Source organism: Psittacula echo (genome assembly GCF_963264785.1).
Source record: "Psittacula echo genome assembly, chromosome: 5".
NCBI classification, from domain to species: Eukaryota; Metazoa; Chordata; class Aves; order Psittaciformes; family Psittacidae; genus Psittacula; species Psittacula echo.
Genome location: NC_137739.1, coordinates 82752909 through 82770774, shown reverse-complemented (window position 1 = coordinate 82770774; position 17866 = coordinate 82752909). Strand labels below are relative to the sequence as shown.

At 42.8% G+C, this 17866-nt stretch overlaps 2 protein-coding genes across 2 annotated transcripts in view; one reads left to right on the top strand and one right to left on the bottom strand.

The window, feature by feature from the left end:
- Positions 1-1170: 1170 nt before the first annotated feature.
- Positions 1171-9256, bottom strand: NDUFAF1 (NADH:ubiquinone oxidoreductase complex assembly factor 1). Its single transcript, XM_080619137.1, has 5 exons — positions 9070-9256; positions 7232-7793; positions 4851-5036; positions 3674-3748; positions 1171-1593 (listed from the first exon to the last, which is right to left on the bottom strand). The coding sequence occupies exons 2-5, from the start codon at positions 7739-7741 to the stop codon at positions 1453-1455; spliced, it is 912 nt and encodes a 303-aa protein (XP_080475263.1). The 5' UTR covers positions 7742-7793; positions 9070-9256; the 3' UTR covers positions 1171-1452.
- Positions 9257-9394: 138 nt separating this feature from the next.
- Positions 9395-17866, top strand: part of RTF1 (RTF1 homolog, Paf1/RNA polymerase II complex component) — a 35295-nt gene continuing 26823 nt past the window's right edge. Inside the window, exons 1-2 of the mRNA XM_080619072.1 lie at positions 9395-9542; positions 12724-12834. Coding sequence (XP_080475198.1) covers positions 9465-9542; positions 12724-12834 — 189 coding nt within the window. The 5' untranslated portion in view covers positions 9395-9464. The remainder of the gene's footprint in view (positions 9543-12723; positions 12835-17866) is intronic.

The following is a 17866-nucleotide window of genomic DNA, read 5'->3' as shown; positions in this document are numbered from 1 at the left end:
AGCTGTTGTTATTTTAACCTTTAAAAAAAATACATAGAGCTGTCTGGATTTATGATGGAACTGGAAAGGTACTTTAGCAGTTTTAACCTCAGCTACACTTCTGTGCTAATAATTCTCAGTGAATTTAGGGTCCTATTGAATATATACTGAAATGTCAAGAACAAGCAATTGTTTGTTTTTAAAAAACAATGTGGAGAATAAATGTTTTGTACATATTCTGTTTATCACTGATTCTATCCTCTAATGTACTATGTGTAATGACTCCATTAATGTAGCACTAGTTTTGTTCACACTTTTTTTCTACTCAGCCTCTTTTTGTGACAAGTTGCCTATGACTTTATAAAATCATAAAGTGCTTTCATAAAGCACTGTTTGTCTGGTAGCTTTAGAAATGGTAACTATCATTCCTCTTCTGCTCTTAAGCTATTCTGTGCAAGGGGAAAATGAGAGCACAAGACACTGCTTCAGCTTGCCTTTATGGTGGCGTCTTCCATATAAAATATAGGTATGTTTAGTATTTGTCAAGTATACTTAAGGTCACTGCAGCAGAGCTCAGTGTTTTGATTAGACAAGTTTATGATGAGTGAAGTGGAACAATTCACACTTGTTCTTTGAAGTGTTTGCCAGGTCACCCAAAACCAGACTTCTTAGAAAGAAGGCAGCATTGAACCTCTGCACCACCAGCTGTAGCTCTAACTTCTCCCAATACAGGCATGTTAAGTTAATTGCTCACATCAGACATATAAAGACTCTTAGACAACCTATACTTCCCTGAGGAGACATCAGGGATGGGGGCTTCCCCCAACCCCTCCACAGAGCACTACTTCTGTTCAGCAACATCAGCTCTGGCAAGCTGTAGGATTATCATCACCAGCTTTAACCCAGAAGGCAAGCCTGCTGCACAGCTACTGCTTCAATCTTGGCAGGGGCAGATTTTTCTTTTTATAGTTATTCAGAGAAGCCAAAGCTGAAGGTTGAAATACTTCTGCCTCTTCCACTTTTGGGGCTGTAAAAGTGCTCTCTACATTTCAGCACTGAGTCCCACTTAAGCACCATCCCTCAGGGTATTAATTCTCCTCATACTTTTTCCAGTTTAAAACTAGTGGATACAAGTGTTTTACAATGTAGAAAATGAAATTGTGAAAGAAAAAAAAAAAAAACAAAAAGAACTACAAGAAGCTTGTGAAATACTTTTATTTCTGTTAAGGTCAGGACAAAAGCTAGAACTTACCCAGTCACCAGTTCCTACTGGGTCACCCTCTTCTCCTCAGGCTGTATTCCAGTCCATGTATGTACAGTCTCTCCAGGATCCCGCGTTTGGCAGCTTGAAGATGCCAACAGTGTCACTCCAACATTTACTTAGAATCTTCAAGTTGTTACAGGCCACACCTTAAGTGCTTTATAGAAATGAACGAAGCAGCTGAAGGATGTCCCAAAAGCCACCTGCCCAGCTTAGAGTGGAGGATTCTTTTCATATGTTTCATAGGCGAATTCTTCTGTATGAGCTCTATCATTCAGCAGGCCAATAAAATCAATTTCCAACTGGAATGGACCATTTACTTTATCTCCAATAGTGAATCCCAGGGTACTAATCTAATTAAAAGATACATGCATTAGAACAGTATGTATAACATCACAAGCAAACACACTTGTATCTACCACATTTGTATTTTACAATTCATGGCCATCTACTTCATACTGGTATCTGTTCAAAGTGCAGCAGCATTTCTTAAGGCTTGAACACTTCACTGTTGTGTTTCCACACAGCTCCCAGTGGGACAGTACTTCACATCTCCCTTTCTACAGCTGTGTAGAGCCCTGTATTAAGAGATAACCTGAACCTAAAGCAACACTGCAGTTTTTATCCTTCAAGGTTTGTGTGTGGCCAGTTTCATCATGACTGGGTGTACAAACACATTTTCATAAAGTCTGTTACAATCTTTCATGAGGTGGAAACACAGAGTATAATTGAGGATGGAAGGGAACGTTCAATCTGGATCAGGTCCTACACCTGATATGGTGTGGAAGTGCATCACACCAGATGTTTTAAAATGCACAAATCTTTGCTACCAAGTTTTACATTAACGCAAGGTTCTTAGGCATTCTTTCCCAATTAGAATAAGGTTTTTAAGAACATTCCTTATTCCGTTCCCCTAATGTTCTCCCCCAACACTATTAAGTAACAGAAGCCAACTGAACTCCCTGCTTTGCATAGTCTATTCCCCCGCAAGCCTGCAACACTTTGGCTATTTCCTGACTTTATTTCTGCTTAAGAATGCCTTTCCTGGTTCCTGGGAAAACACAGCAGCACCATGAGGGACCAAGGCATGTTATCAACATTTCTTTGATGCCTTCACACCACTTCCCTATTTTCAGGTTTCTTTAACATATTTGTACAACTGCACTTAATATTATATGCACATGTTTTACTGTGAAATATTAAACATAAGGCAACAAGGAATGAAAATTAAGTAGAGGATGCTTAGATCAAGAACTGTTCTGTCCCTTTAACTCCAGGTAAATATGCTTAACACTCCACATATGACTTGGTTTTCATTTGCATTTTGAATGAATCTATATTCCAAATCCTGATAAAGTCTTCAGTGTCTTTATTTAAACACAGGCCTTTTATAACAGCTTTCTTCCAAAAGCCTATTTTTAGTTTTAGTTGATCCACCTTTCTCACATCATCCACACTTTCTTCCTACAGCCTCAACTTCTGGTTTGCAGCAGATTAGTTTCAGGCTGTCAATCACTGAATTGCCCTCAAAGTTTTCCCAATTTGTCTGCTTTTGTTCTTGCATTACACAATTAGGAACCAAATGCAACATTATCATAGAATCAATAGAATGGTTTGGGTTGGAAAGGACCTCAAGATCATCTAGTTCCAACCCCCTGCCATGGGCAGGGATGTCTCACACTAGACCATGTCAGCCAAGACTGTCCAACCTGACCTTGAACACTACCAGGGATGGAACATTTAACTAACACAATTCAAATACTGGTCCTTTTATTTTCTCTCCATATATACTTTTAACATTGTCTGTTTTCCTGTTGGTAGTCACTGGATATTAAGCTGCCCTCAATTACATAAAGGAGGGTAACTGAATTTTAAGAGAGAAACACTATTTTCCAATGTCTCCTGTGAATCAGGAAATTAGTTTACTTATTTGCAGAAAGCAAATGAAAAATACCACATTTATTTAATACTTAGACTAGTACTAAGGCCTGAAAAACTAAAAAAGAGCCTATAAATCTATGCATTTACTGCTCACCATCAAGGGCACATCCTCAAATAAAATCTCAGTCTTCTATTGGGAAGCACATTTACAGTACTTCTACAGCCCTGTGCCAAGTGGCGTTTGAGATTTCTCAGTTACTTTGATCATTCCTCAAAAGAACCTTGCTAATCTTTTCCTTTCGAAAGCCAAGTGAGCTGTTTCTTGGTTATACAGATCTCTTGAAAATATTTTTGGAGCTCCTTTGAAGTAAATTGACACTGCTATTACAAAGTAGGATAATTTAAATGTAAAGATGAGCATACAGGGTAAGTACTTTATAACAACAGGCCCTTCATTTTCAAATTCACAAACATTAAAGGATTTGTAAATTATATCATGACAATATAATCTTAAAGGCAATTTCATACAGATAAAGGCTATGGAAAACTTGCCTTGTCTAGCCAGAGAGGATGCTGGTCATCCTGAACTCTTCCCCGACTGGAGATGAAGAATTTGGAGAATGGAATCTGACAGAAACAAACCAAACACAGACTTCAGCGTCACCAATACATAAAACAAAAGACTTAAGAAAAAAAATAAAAGCCTGCCTTAAGTAAATGAAGTAATGCTACACATGGCCCCAATACTAGCAGGTACATGGAGCAGTGGGCCACATTAACCCCTTCACTGATCATCCATAGGCAGCCACTGGGTTTGTAGCCATCATACAGGGTTGTTACCCTGTGAGGACACAAGGAGAGGCTGCAGCACAGAAGCTGCTGCTTACAACTAGAGTATCTCCTTCCAGTAATGTTGACGTAAAATGGAAACTAAGAAATCTAGCACATACATGTGTTGACAGCTCATCTGTACCCAAGTTGTCTATTTCAGAGTGCAAACTTCATACTGAGACATCAGTACTCTAGGCTAAGCTGTTCAGAGTAACCTAAAAGCACTTTGAATGCAGCGGGAGCAAGAAATAGGAGAGGCTGATGAGAAGGAGAGGAAGACATGCAAGCCAGCAACAACACTCCTGACTCCTCACCTGTGAAAGAGTAGGCTGTTCTCACATGACTGGATACGGTATTATGAAGCGCTCATAATATGCCAGTGCACAAGGGTGTGCAAATCCCCTCAACACTGCCAGCAGCAAATTACAGACATATCCCAATTTTGATCAGAAAAGAGCCAAAATTCCCACAAACGTGTCACAGATTCGAAGGCCAAGAATGACAAACCACACTGAGTCTGACTGACTCCAGGAAGTCAGTGGGTTTAGCAAATCGTGTCACAGGGTCCAAATCCTACCCCAGCCTACATCCACTTGTACTACATGGTTATCACAGAGAATGTTCATGGCAATGCCTGCTAAGCTTCAATTGATTCCATTACTCCAGTAATAGCTCTAGCAGGTGTTCCACAAAGTGGGTCAAACCTTTAGTACAGTTTGTATGGTGTGCCCTTCCACAGCCCAGCCTGGGGAACTCCCAAGCCAAAGGCACATGCCAGTTGCACAAGGATACATAACAAAGAGCAATACCAACAAGCTGTGACTGTGGAAAGAATTCCTCTTCCACAGAGCCAGGACCCCAGGAGAGTCTCGTTAGTTTGCAAGACTCATTAGTTCACCTTTATTTCCTCCCAGTATGGGCCACCGCGGGTGAACATGAAGTAGTTGTAGAGGTCTTCCTTTTGGTGAGAGAAGTAAGGGTCTGTGTAAATGTTTACCATCCAGGGTCTGCCATCACCACGCACACGTAAATACAGACTGTTGAAGTTTGACCAGTCGTAATACTTCTTCCTCGCGAAAGATCCCTACAAATTATTAAGAAATAACATTATTCCTCCTTAATAAAAGGAAACTATGAAGAATAGAGCACTACTGCTTTTAACACTGCCCTCTTTACTATGTCAAATAGCATCTACTGTGACACAGTGAAAACTGGGAAACTCTTACATCATACCAGCTGCTGATCTCTCTGAATTTCCTTCAGCACTGTATCAGAGCACACAAATAGCAGTATTACCACTCTGCTGACTCCTGCTTTAACTATAAACCACAATCTTGTAACGATCAGAGATCAGGCTTCCTTCCTAGGGCCAAAATCCCTACCAGGAAAGTACACGAACACTACAGTGATGGATCAGTAGTGATGCAGTTAATTAAGTTTAATAGTCTGTGGTCAGTACTAGATTATTCAGAGGTGATTACAAGAAATAGAAGAAGTGAGATAATTTATCCCCTGTGATAACTTTTCCTACGGAAGACTGATATAAGCACTGGAAGCACTTAATGTTCTCCAACACTTTATGTCATTAACTGTGCATAATAATCGCAAGCATGTCTAATTCTTTTCCCCCCTGAGATCTTAAAAGTCCCAGTGTTGTGATTTGCACATAGGCAGATCCAAGACTCTTCAGAGAGTTACACTGAGGTCATTTGGAGCCATGAAGGGCAGGGGTCAGGTCTATTCTTGGCCAGAATTGCTTAAACCAAGTCAATCTGCCCCTCTGCTCTCGTGAGACCTCACCTGGAGTATTGTGTGCAGTTCTGCTGTTCTTAACATAAGGAAGACATGGAGCTGTTGGAGCAAGTCCAGAGGAGGGCCACGAGGATGATCAGGGACTGGAGCACCTCCCCTATGAAGACAGGCTGAGAAAGTTGGGGCTGTTCAGCCTGGAGAAGAGAAGGCTGCGTGGAGACCTCAGAGCAGCCTTCCAGTATCTGAAGGGGGCCTACAAGGATGCTGGGGATGGACTATTCATCAGGGACTGTAGTGAAAGGACAAGAGGTAACGGGTTCAAACTTAAACAGGGGAAGTTTAGATTGGATCTAAGGAAGAATTTCTTTACTGAGAGGGTGGTGAGGCACTGGAATGGGTTGCCCAGGGAGGTTGTGAATGCTCCATCCCTGGCGGTGTTCAAGGCCAGGTTGGATGAGGCCTTGGGTGGCATGGTTTAGCGTGGGGTGTCCCTGCCCATGGAAGGAGGGTTGGAACTAGATGATCTTAAGGTCCTTTCCAACCCAAACTGTTCTATGATTCTATGAAAATGAGCACCAAAACCTCAAAGGTTTCCCCTTTATTTTACAGAACTACTACAGCTACCTATCAGGTGTCCTATCAGCCCACCATATAGGTAACAGGATGAGTAGATTACCAATAATACAAACAGTAATAAACACATTAATATAAGGCCTGTGGCCATTTGATTTTACGGTTTTGCCAGATTTCAGCCTTTTTACTTAAATCAAGAAAAGCCTTTGCATTTATGTTTTTACCCGCTGATTTTAAACAGCATTATGAAGATGGACTGATACACTCCACTGCTTCAGAATCAGGAGGTGACAGTCACCCTTGCTCAAGTCCACGGCAAGATCCAACTTGCTGTTCCATTCCTCTGACACAATGTCACCATTTTAAGCAGTGTTCATCTGCCTCTCGTTTGCCCATTGATTTTGCTCACTCATATTCTCTGCACTTCAAGATTCTGGCCCAGAAAAGATTTTACCTGTGTACCTGTGCCAAGTCACAAACAATAGAACAGACTAAAAAGTTAAGCACTTTACACACAGAGTCTAAATGTTCCTTTTCTCTTAAAAGTGCTTAAATATAAGGAATAAAACAAGCAGTATCAATAATAAACACATCCATTTCTGGTTCTATTTTGCTCAATTCTGAGATATCAAAGATTTGTCTCTGGCTTTTTCTGATGTGCATTAGGAACCAGACCTTTAAAGAGTGTATTTCAAAACATTATTCTCTTCCTGTGAGAAAAAAAGATGAGCTCTTTCACCTAAACCAGGTTTGATGAATATACCAAGTTAAACCCCAGAAAATTTTTCCTTATGACACACTCTTCAAAGTTAGAGAGACACCTATTAATCAAACCAATTTTGGATATAAAGTTCATTACAGTTCCTTCATCTGCAAGGAGCCTACAAACAGGGCTGTCTTATTCTGCCCCGGGATTCAATAACAGAAGCTATGCAAACACAAGGCTGTACTTACCACTAGTGGTTTAGACCTCATACTACAATATCCACTGTATTTTGTCTCCCCATCACGAGGTACTTCTGTATTGAGGATTCCATACAGCAGGGCAGTCTGGTTATTCCTACCCAATTTGAGGTAAACTTCACTTTTCCCTCCAATCTCTACATCAGACGAAATAACCCATTTATTTAAATCTTCTTGGCCCCGAAACTCCCACACCACCCTTGTCTGTTCCACCATATAATGGGTTAATGACTGGCCTCCAGGTCCAACTAAGTGATCTTCTGTCTCCTTCTTCAGCATGCTTAACTGGGTCTTTAAGATTTCAATGCTCTTCTTAAAACTGAGATCCACATTTTGCCAAGTTGTTTTTTCCTCAGGCTGTGACCCTGGCCTCCTGTAGCTACTGTATGATTTTGACATGGAATCACTGATAAGAGGTCCAAGTAAGGGCTGCAAAGCTTTGTGCCTGCAGCATCTCCCACGGAAGCAAGTGTTGTACAGTAACGTGCCAGCCAGAGCCATATTGGTACACTTGAAGAATTCACTTCCAGTAAGGCAGTTAACAGGTTTGAAACTGAAATTGAAAACAACAAAACTAGTATCCAGAATTACTTTAGTTTATCCCCACCTTTAATGAAAAAGAGAAAGATTAAAAAAATTCACATGGGATGCTTGTAAAACTGTTTAGTTTTTAAACCGGATATTAACTAGAAATCGGAGCCACTGGAAAAAGGAATAACATCAGGTATTACACTTCCTTAGAGTTCTAGTTTACTTAAGGCTTTCCACCCTATGTGTTCCACCCTCCCTGTGACATGATATCCATGCAAATAAGAAAAACCGAGTAAAATATTTCAAATAAAACTGAAAATAGGAAAAAAGGCATTCCCATTTACCCTTTTACTATAAGTAAGTTAAGGTATTATAAGTAACATCAGCAAAGATAACCTCAAGAAGAAGGTTTCTGAAAGATGCCATCTATGTAACTATAAAACAGCATCCACTGCAAGGAAATCACAAATTCACAACAGACAGAGCCTGCTGCTGTCTAGACCAGAATGACAGTCTCATCTGACAGTCGTGGATGACAAAAGTTTTGACATATTAAGTCCTATAGCAATATATGCAGTCCTACATGCTCCTTCCTTAAGTCATCCAGCCCTTTGCTCCCTCAATGTATCTGGCTTGGGATTACAGAGAGGACTGTAGAGACCAAATAAATTCACAGAATCACAGACTGGTTTGGGTTGGAAGTGACCTCAAAGCTCATCCATTTCCAACCCCCTGGCATGGGCAGGGACATCTTCCGCTAGACCAGGTTGCTCCAAGAACAAGGGGGTTGGATCTAGATGATCTTAAGGCCCTGTTCAACCCAAACCATTTTATGATTAGACTTATAGAATAGTTAAGGCTGGAAAGGACCTTAAGGCCATCTAATGATTCTATGAAAGATGCAGAAAAGCATTGACTTGCCCTTGCTCTCTTCCCCCTCCTCTCACCCCAGGTACCATGAAGACGAAAATGGGAAATGTTAATACACTTTTGCCCGCTTTCCATCCTTATGCAACGTTCTACCAGCACTGATCCACCACCCAACAGTTCCAAACCTCAGCTTCCAACGACGACCTCCCTTACCCCTGACAGCACCCCCACCAGCAGCCTGAGCACCGGGCCCAGATCCCGCTCGCCTTCTCGACACCCGAAGAGCAGAGGCAAAGCCAACACACGGCAATAAGCAATAACGGCCTCACCACAAACGCAACCACCTCAAACCCCGCTCCGTGACCGACTCCCCAGCGCTGAGGTAATAGCGGTCACGCCGCTTCCGGGCCCGGCGAGGCAACACGTACCACACCGCTCAAGTTCCGCCGGCGGCTGTAGACACCGAACTTCCCACCCCGACAGCAGAGGGGAAGTATTCCTTCGGAGACGTCGCTGCTCGGTGTAGGCTATTAAAATGTTCGCAGCACTGCAAAACCACCCTGAGAGGAAAAGGACACGGATTAAGCACTAGCAGCGATCTATACCCTCTCCGCGTCCCCCTCCCCTCACAAGGCAGCAGCCCCGCCTTTCCTCCCGCCCTTCTTCCCGCCCCGGCGCGGTGCGCATGCGTGGTGCCCTTTGTGTCCCAGGCGGGCGGGCGGCGCGGGGCAGGCCGGGCCGCTGCGAGCGCCGCCGCGCCGCCGCTGCCGCCGCCGAGGGCGGGGAGGGTGGGAGGTAGTGAGGCGGAACAACCGGCTCCGCCATGGTGAAGAAGCGGAAAGGCCGCGTCCTTATCGACTCCGATACTGAGGATAGCGGTAGCGAGGAGAACCTAGATCAGGTGCGCGGGGCAGGCCCGGCCCGAACGCGGGGCCTGAGATCTCCGGGCCCAAGCAGGGCTTGGTGCCACCATCCCTCCCTCGTTCCCTCGCTCCCGCCCAGGGGTCGAGAGCAGCCGTCCTTCTCCTCAGCCCCATGAGGGACCCCGCGGGAAAGAGGCCCGTTCTCCTCCGCCGGATCCCTGGCGGGTTTCGGGGGGAGGGGGGGCTCTTCGTAGCTAGGCCCGGTGCTTGCAAGAGGGCGGGACGGAGGGGGCGATGCTCTGGAGCGGTTCAGGCCCGAAGAAGGGGGGAAGCGAGGCCCGGCTGCCATCACCCCTCGGGTAGTGGGGGAAGAGGCCCAAAGGGCTGGGCAACTTTTCAGTGCTGCTTTCGCGCGGCGAGAGAGCAGCGTGTCATATCAGGTCCCTTCGTCCCGGTGAGCCCCTCGGGGCAGGCGTGTGCCCAGGGGGGGTGGTTAATGCGTGTTCAGTGCTCCCTCCTCAGTTTTGGAGCCTGGGCTCTATTGGTGGCAAACAGAGTTATAAGCCTGCATTTACAATCACATAATGTATATACCATCACATGTAACAAGAAGTATTTACTTACCATAAAGGCATCTCCTCGGATTGGAAGTGCTACTTCTGGTGTCAGTTCATATAATCATAGAGTGGTTGGTGTTGGAAGGGACATTAAGATCCGCCAGTTCCAACCTGCCTCACACTAGACCACGTTGCCCAAGGCTTTGTCCAACCTGGCCAGGGATGGAGCATTTACCATTTCTATGGGCAACCTATTCTGAAGTTTAACCCTTACAGGCCTTCAAAGGGGTTGTTTTCCTCTTTGGAGGGAGCTACTTCAAAGACTTATCGCTCTGTGTATGAGGTGTTGATGATGTGATTCAAATGGTAAATAAAGACATTATAGGTGAATTGTGTTACAGCCTGTATGACAATGCTTGTTCCAAGAAGTTTGTCTGGTTAAATATGCTGAAGCCTACATGTCAGACGTAATTTATGTGCTGGACCTTCAGGGTTTTCAATATAGAAGCTGTTGCTAAGTTGCAATAAAAAAGCCTTCCCAAACACTTAAAAATAATTTTGCAGCTTGAAGCTTCAGAAAAGTCAAATTGGAGGCTCTGTCAGACAAATACACTGGAGCAGAGCATTCCCTGATGTTGATCATGCAGGCCTCTAGAGTCTTTAGGGCTGCCAATATCTCACCACTAGTATATTAGTTTGGTAGTTTCTTCAGAGCTTGAAAATAGAAGAGTTGGACTAGCTTTAGTGTAAATCAGGCAACCGGAGTGATGATGGCAGGAATAAACTCATAGTTCTGCTTCTGTGCCATCCTTCACTGGAAGCATGCATCTGCAGCTGTACCCGAGTACCTGAGGTTCTTCCTCCTCTGCTGAGCTGTTGGTAGTAACTCTAGCAGCAGGGATACTTAGGTGCAAGATTGAAGATTAGTTAGAAGGGAAGCAATGATTTTGTGATATAGTTGAAAGATGAGAGTATACTGAGTGAGGCCCCTGTAGGTTAAATGTTTGACAGCTTCCCTTGGGGATCTAGGCTTTTTGAATCCGTGGAAGCCTTTCTAATATAGTATTTCAGTAAACAGAACAGGAGTAGAAAGAAGGAAAATTGATCGAAATAAAAGTAGTGTTAAATATGCTAAAATACCATCCAGGGAGAAGATAATCTGGATTGAAGGACTACCTAGAGACAGTTGTGAGAGAATTTCTAGAAAAATTTGTAGGAAACATCAGGAGCTTCCTGAACAGTAGTTAGTTTTACAGATGTGCTCTGATATTGCATGCCTTCTTCAGAGAAAGGCTTGTAAAATGCAAATCCTAATGGAAGGTTTCTTTGTTGGTGAGTAGCCTAGGCCATAAGTTTCTGCAGTGTTCTCATTTGAGGTACTAAATTGTAATCCATTTGGAGATAATCTTCCAGTTGTGAAACTAGTGCAAACAGGTCTAGTGTTGACTTCCCAACACTGTAGAAGTTGGTGTGACTGTATTTCTACGCACAGCTCAGGTTCAGCCCCAAAGCAATGTTTTTAAGAATAAATTATGTAATGGACAACAAAGACAGTAGTGCAGCTTCAGAAATGGTTGTTTTATGCTGTTGCTTCTGTCATCTGAACAAGGTATGAACAGCAGATTATGAGATTATTTGAGAGCCCTTTAGTTCTTTGCACTGGTGTGTGTTCCCTTTGAAAGTGCTTCCTTTAGAAGAGAGCAGCTCTACTTAGTCTCACAGAGTTTGAGTTTGATGCCTGCTCTCTGTTTATCCAAGGCTTTAAGTGCATTCTGTGGTATGTAGGGACAGTGAAAAGGATTTGAACAGGCTGACAAATATTATCAGCCATGACATTGTGGTTATTTCCCTTTTAAAGTGCTTAATTGCAAACATCTCTTATTTAGTAGAAGGAGCTGCTCTCTAGTGGGACTTGGCTTTTTGGGTTAATGCTGCACAACTGTAGCTCGGGCATTTTTTAATTATTATCCAATCCAAATAAAACAGATCTGGTTGGCTCTGAAAGTAATCTGGTTTATGTCATAGAATCATAGAATAGTTAGGGTTGTAAAGGACTTTTAAGATCATCTAGTTTCAACCCCCGCCACCGTGGACTCCTGACGTGGTTTAAGCCCAGCTAGTAACTCAGAACCATGCAGCCGCTTGCTCACTCCACCCCTTCTTCCCTCCCCAAGGTGGGGCAAGACAAGATTTTCCCACTTATTCCAAACTGCCTTCCCAGAGAGCCAAATAGTTAGGCCTAAACCATGGCGACTCACACTGGACCATGTTGCCTAAGGCTCTGTCCAGCCTGGCCTTGAACACTGCCAGGGATGGTGCATTTACTGCTTCTTTGGGCAGCCTGTGCCAGTGCCTCACCACCCTCAATGTCATTTATACTAAGAGATTAGTTATGGTAGTATATTACAGTATTATTTACTTACTACAACTTTTTATCCTCAAAATCCTTTTGTAGCATCCAGTAGTATTAAAATCATGTTTGTATATATATATATATATATATATATATATGTGAAACACAAGCAGACTTTGTCCCTTTGTCAGTGGGGATAATCCTGTCGCTGGGATGTGCTCGAATATCACAGAGAAGGTGCATATGTTCTGACCTGGATTGGTAAAACTAATTACAATGTTTTAAACTAAGTGTGGTTTTCCACTGCAGGAGCTCTTGTCGTTGGCCAAACGGAAGCGTAGTGACTCTGAAGAAAAGGAGCCACCTGTGAGCAAACCTACAGCATCTTCAGACTCGGAGACGTCAGACAGTGATGATGAGGTGAGTTTGTCATGTTGTTAGTGAAATTGCTGTGGGTTAGTTGTCTGGTTGTACCTAAGCAGTGAAAGTGTATTTACAGCGTATTTAGCCTGCTGACTTCATAAAATGGGACTGGCCATCAGTGGCAGTGATGGAGACCCATTAAGCCCAGAGGCTATGTACTCAGAAATACTTAATTTTAATTCATATGCTATTAATTATAACTGCATGCAAAATAGGCTGTGTGTCTGTAGAGAAGGTGACTGCCTGTTTAATCCCATGTTCATACGGTCTGAATGGTCTGGTGATTTACCTGCTTGAAACTAGGGTTTTTCCTGTGTAACGCTTGGGGTTGAAGTAGCTATGACCTGCTTACTTGGGGTTGAAGCAGCAGTGAAGCTGCTGAAGTTGGACTCTGAATTAAGGGAGAAAGGTTCTCAGCTTTAGAAGAGAGCTTCCTTCCTCAGGGAAGAAAAGGGTCAAGGCAGGTGGTACTATTTTACACGTGGTAAAAATCTTCTGTTTAGTTGCTTTGATCTCCAAGAAGTCGGGTGTGAACTGGCTTATCTGGTCATGTGAACATGTAAGAGTGTGTTTTTATTGGCATTTTTTAAGAAAGTAAGGCAAGGAAGAGTTTCGCATTACTTTGTTCTAGGGTTTAGTAAATTCCTTGTATAGTGGTGCTTATCTGCTAGATCTGGTTTTGTTGTATTTTCTTGGTACTCTAGAGCTGGTTAAAAGTCTCTGCGTTCATCTGTAAAGGAAAATGGAAATAGACTTATTAAAACAGAGGAACTGACAAACAGGTCATACAGGTATTTGAATAAAAACACTTTCTTGGAGGCTTACAAATGTCTTTTGCAAGGTTTCCACACATGCAGTGAGGTCATTTATACATCTGTTCTTAAAAATTCATCAGGCAGTTGTTAGGGTTGGATTTTCTTCCCCTGAAACTACAGAAAATGACTACTGTCATTGTGACAACTTGAAGACCAATAGGGTGGGCCAGTGAGAAACTAGTAACTATTATGCATTTGATAGTGTAGCGGAGTTCTGTCAATAAGTGTAAAGAACGTGTGGATTAATTTTCTTGCTGAGGCATTTTTGAAATAAATATACTTGGAACTGTGTTTCCATCAATCCTTTTCTTGTTTTTTTAAAGGTGACTCTTTAATATATGCTTAAGTCTTAAGGAGAGATAAAACTCTGACTGGACTGGGTATGTTAGATTTGCTATTAGGTGGCTGCTCAGACTGTCGTGGTGCATGTTCAGATTTTTGGCATGCAGCTTAGTTATTCTAAGCTGTGTGGAGACCAGCTTGACTGGAAAGGTAGACTTAGGTGTGGAAAGTATGTCAGTGATAAAGCCTTCTGTGTTTATCTCTGAAAACTGACAGAATAAATAATATTAGAGTTATTTTTTAGCTTGTGTAACTACAAGACCTACCTTTTCATTTATGTAGAATATGACAACGTATCTCTTCACAGATTTGCACAGACTTGCAGATCCAGTAGTATCTGTTGCACCATGTGCATTTGATACTCTTTCTAATCTGTGCATAATTTCTAATTGATACTCTGTTCTTTCTGACCTCCATGCAGCAAGAGGAAAAGATTTAGAGAAGAGGTAATTAGGACACTTGTTTCTATTCCTGTGCCTGAAATATGCATTCTGAACTGCTGCTTGTCACAGCAGGCTGAGACAGACTGGGTTATAACAGTTCTGCTTCTGCCAGTCATTCAGTTGTGTTCATCCCTAAGCTTGACTGCACAACTGCTGGACTACTTTGGTTTTATCAGTGTTCTTGTGGTTGGTTTGATGTTTGCTCAACCCTGGAGGCTGGGAGAGGGGGTCAGAAAATTGAAATTGTTTTACTGGACTTCCTGCAAGATGAGGACCTTGAGGCAAAAGCATGGAAATGTTGCCTTGGGCAAATGTGCTTAATCATATCCATGTGTTTCCACACAGGTTTTGTAGTGTGTACATCCTTTGTGGTTCCTACACTACATGTTCCAGGATAGTTGCATCAGATAGTTGTACCAGAAAGGAGCCTAAATCTCTGCTTCAGAGGCTAATGCTGCTCTTCTGCCTTTTGTTAAAAGGATGAACATTTGTGGGTGTAGGGGAGAGAAATTGCATTTTGAATGACAGAATAACAGCATGTACAAACAATGCCACAACTATACAATGGTGCCCAAGGGATTTCAGTAGACCTTTAACATTGTATTTTGTGTGTCTTGGTGAGAATGCACTTCTGTGAAAGCTGTTATCCACGTCAGGTATTGGTGCAGATCCTACGTTCTGTAACACTTTAAGGACCAGTGTGGTTTGGATCAAATTACTTTGTCAAGGGACTGAAGGTGCGTTGCAGGCAATAAAATAGGAGGGATGCTCTGAAGCATCATCTGGTGGGTCTGTGGAACATGCATGTCTGAATTACTATGAACTGTTATTCAAAGAACTAATAGCAATGACTGCAGGGCTTTGCAATGAGAAGTGCTACCTTCACAAAGAGATACACTAAGCCAGATGCAGATGTGAAGGTAGACAGCTCCTTTATCTGTGGAGCAACATGTGGCTCTAACTACTCAAGAGATCACCGTCCCAAACTGTTAGCCTGCTGCACATAACCGGTTTGGTGTTGGCCACGTTACTGTTTGGGCTTCTGTGCTAGAGGTGTATGTTGTGTCCGCAATGTACCCTTGTTGCTTATTGAAGACATTGTGTGGATGGTGTTCTTTAGTTGCAGTGGGTTAATTCTGGGTTCTTGCTCCTCCTTTTCTCCTGGCATTGTTGCTTTCAATAAGAAAATTCTTTCTGTGGCATGGTGAAGCCTGGATGACTTCTGCAACAACTTCACTACTATCAGTGTAGGTTAGACAATGCTGTAGGAGCTCCTGTTTTGTATCTCCTGAAATGTTTGTTGTTAGCAGTGCTGCCATAAGTCCTGTATCCTTCTACACTCGTCCTAATGTGGTGCAGGGTTTGGTTGTGCCTTTTAACAGCTCTAGGACAACAGCAGAAGATAATTTCAGGACAAGAAAAGTTCTATCAAGAATGCTTGGTACTAGCATGAAGTTTAGTGAGGAATATCCATTTATGCCTTTATTAGCAAAAGTGCAGATTGAGTAGGAGATGGCATAGCTGAAGATCTTGTCAGTGGGACAGAGGAGAAGGTGAGCAGTGGTCATGCAGCTAGTGAGGAAATCAGACTTGAATAGGGACCTTTTGCCACTGTTAGGAAGAAATGACTTGGAAGTTTAGATCTGCTTACTGCACTTCATGTTAGAGCACTCTAGTAAACTACAGATTAGCAGAAAACTGCATATGTTCCTTCTGTTTTGGGGGTGTCTTTTGTGGATCTGTAGAGATTATGATGCTGAATGTCTTCTTTCCCCAACGTGTGTTTTTATTCCATAATACTGCTTTAATTAGACCTTCAAGAACAAGTGGGTTCTCCAGTCCTGTGAGGCCTTTGCCATACATTTTTTTAAGCTTAGGAAATTTGAAACGGGCTGTGCTTTAATCTTCTTACACACAGCCCTCCAGCATTACAGGCTGTGTGCTTTGTAAATTTGACTCTTCTTGGAAACAGTTTCCTTCAGCTGTTAATGGACGCAGTAGCAAAGCTTTTCTTAAGGAAGAGAGGTGCTGTCACTTCCCCCACCCCAAACAAAGTGCAAGTGCAAATTTGAATAGTGCAGGCTCATTGTATGAAGGCTGGAATGTCCAGAGTAGCAACGTGAACCAGCTGTGGACAAAATAGGTGCAAAATCTGGTCTGCAAGTAGCTTCTTAAAATTGCAAACTAGCATGGGGATAGCTTCAGGGGTTATGTGTTATGATTTATGTGTCATGAGAGTCTGCAGGAGCTCTGAAGTGGAGCAGGTTGCTCCAGAAATAGACTCATGAAAGTATTGGAATTGAATATGTGATTTTATTTAATTTTTTTCACTAAATGAACTTTTTCTGATACCCAGGAGTGGTTCTTGCTGAGGCAAATCCAGTAATAAGGCACTGTCTGATACTTAGAGAAGTCATTAAGCTTTTGTTAGTCCGGATGATGCTTGCTGGTTGGCGATATTAGAGCTATGCAAGGCATTCATTGACCAAGTGTTTTATGGCTGTTGCCATCTCCAGCTACTAGGCCCAGACTTCCTAAATAAAACACTGCAGGTTTTCTTAGCCAGTGGTATCTCCAAGTTTGTTTTGATTATGGAGAGTGCTTCTGCATTGGCATTTGGTATATACCATCTCAATGTTGTCACTCAGCAGTTCATGCCATTTTTGCAGTACATGGACCTCACAGAATACTTCCAGGGCAAATGTTAATTTTGCAGTTTAAGCTGAATTTATAACTATTACAGATTTCTTCTTTTGTTTGGTTATTTGTGTCTGGTCTATTTTGCTGGTGTGTTTTTTTGGTGGTTTTTTTTTTTCCATAGTTACCTTTCTGTGAGCTCCTTTGAGGAGTTACTCAGGTGGAGGGTGGATCAAGTGTCTGATGATATTTTGGTGCAAAGCTTTCTTTCAGCCAACTCTTTGAAAAACCTCTTCTGTGTCTTCAGAAGGTGTTCCCTTTATTTCATGTAATCATAGAATGGTTTGGGTTGGAAGGGACCTTTAAGCTTATCCAGTTCCAACCCCCTACCATGGGCAGGAACACCTTCCACTAGACCAGGTTGCTCCAAGCCTCCTCCAACGTGGCGTTGCACACTTCCTCTGATCATCTTTGTGATGATCCTCTTGACTCACTCCAGCAGGCCTGCATCCTTCTTATATTGGGGGCCCCAGAGTTGAATGCAGTACTCCAGGTGGGATCTCACCAGAGCAGAGTAGATGAGGAGAATTCCCTCACTTGACCTTCTGGTCGTGCTCCTTTTGATGCATCTCAGCACACAGTTGGTTTCTGGGCTATGAGTGCATGCTGCTGCATCATGTTCAACTTATAACAAACACCCCCAAGTCGTCCACAGGGCTGCTGTCAATTCATTCTCCACCCAGCCTGTGTTTGTGCTTGGGATTGCCCCAAACCACATGCAGGACCTTGCTC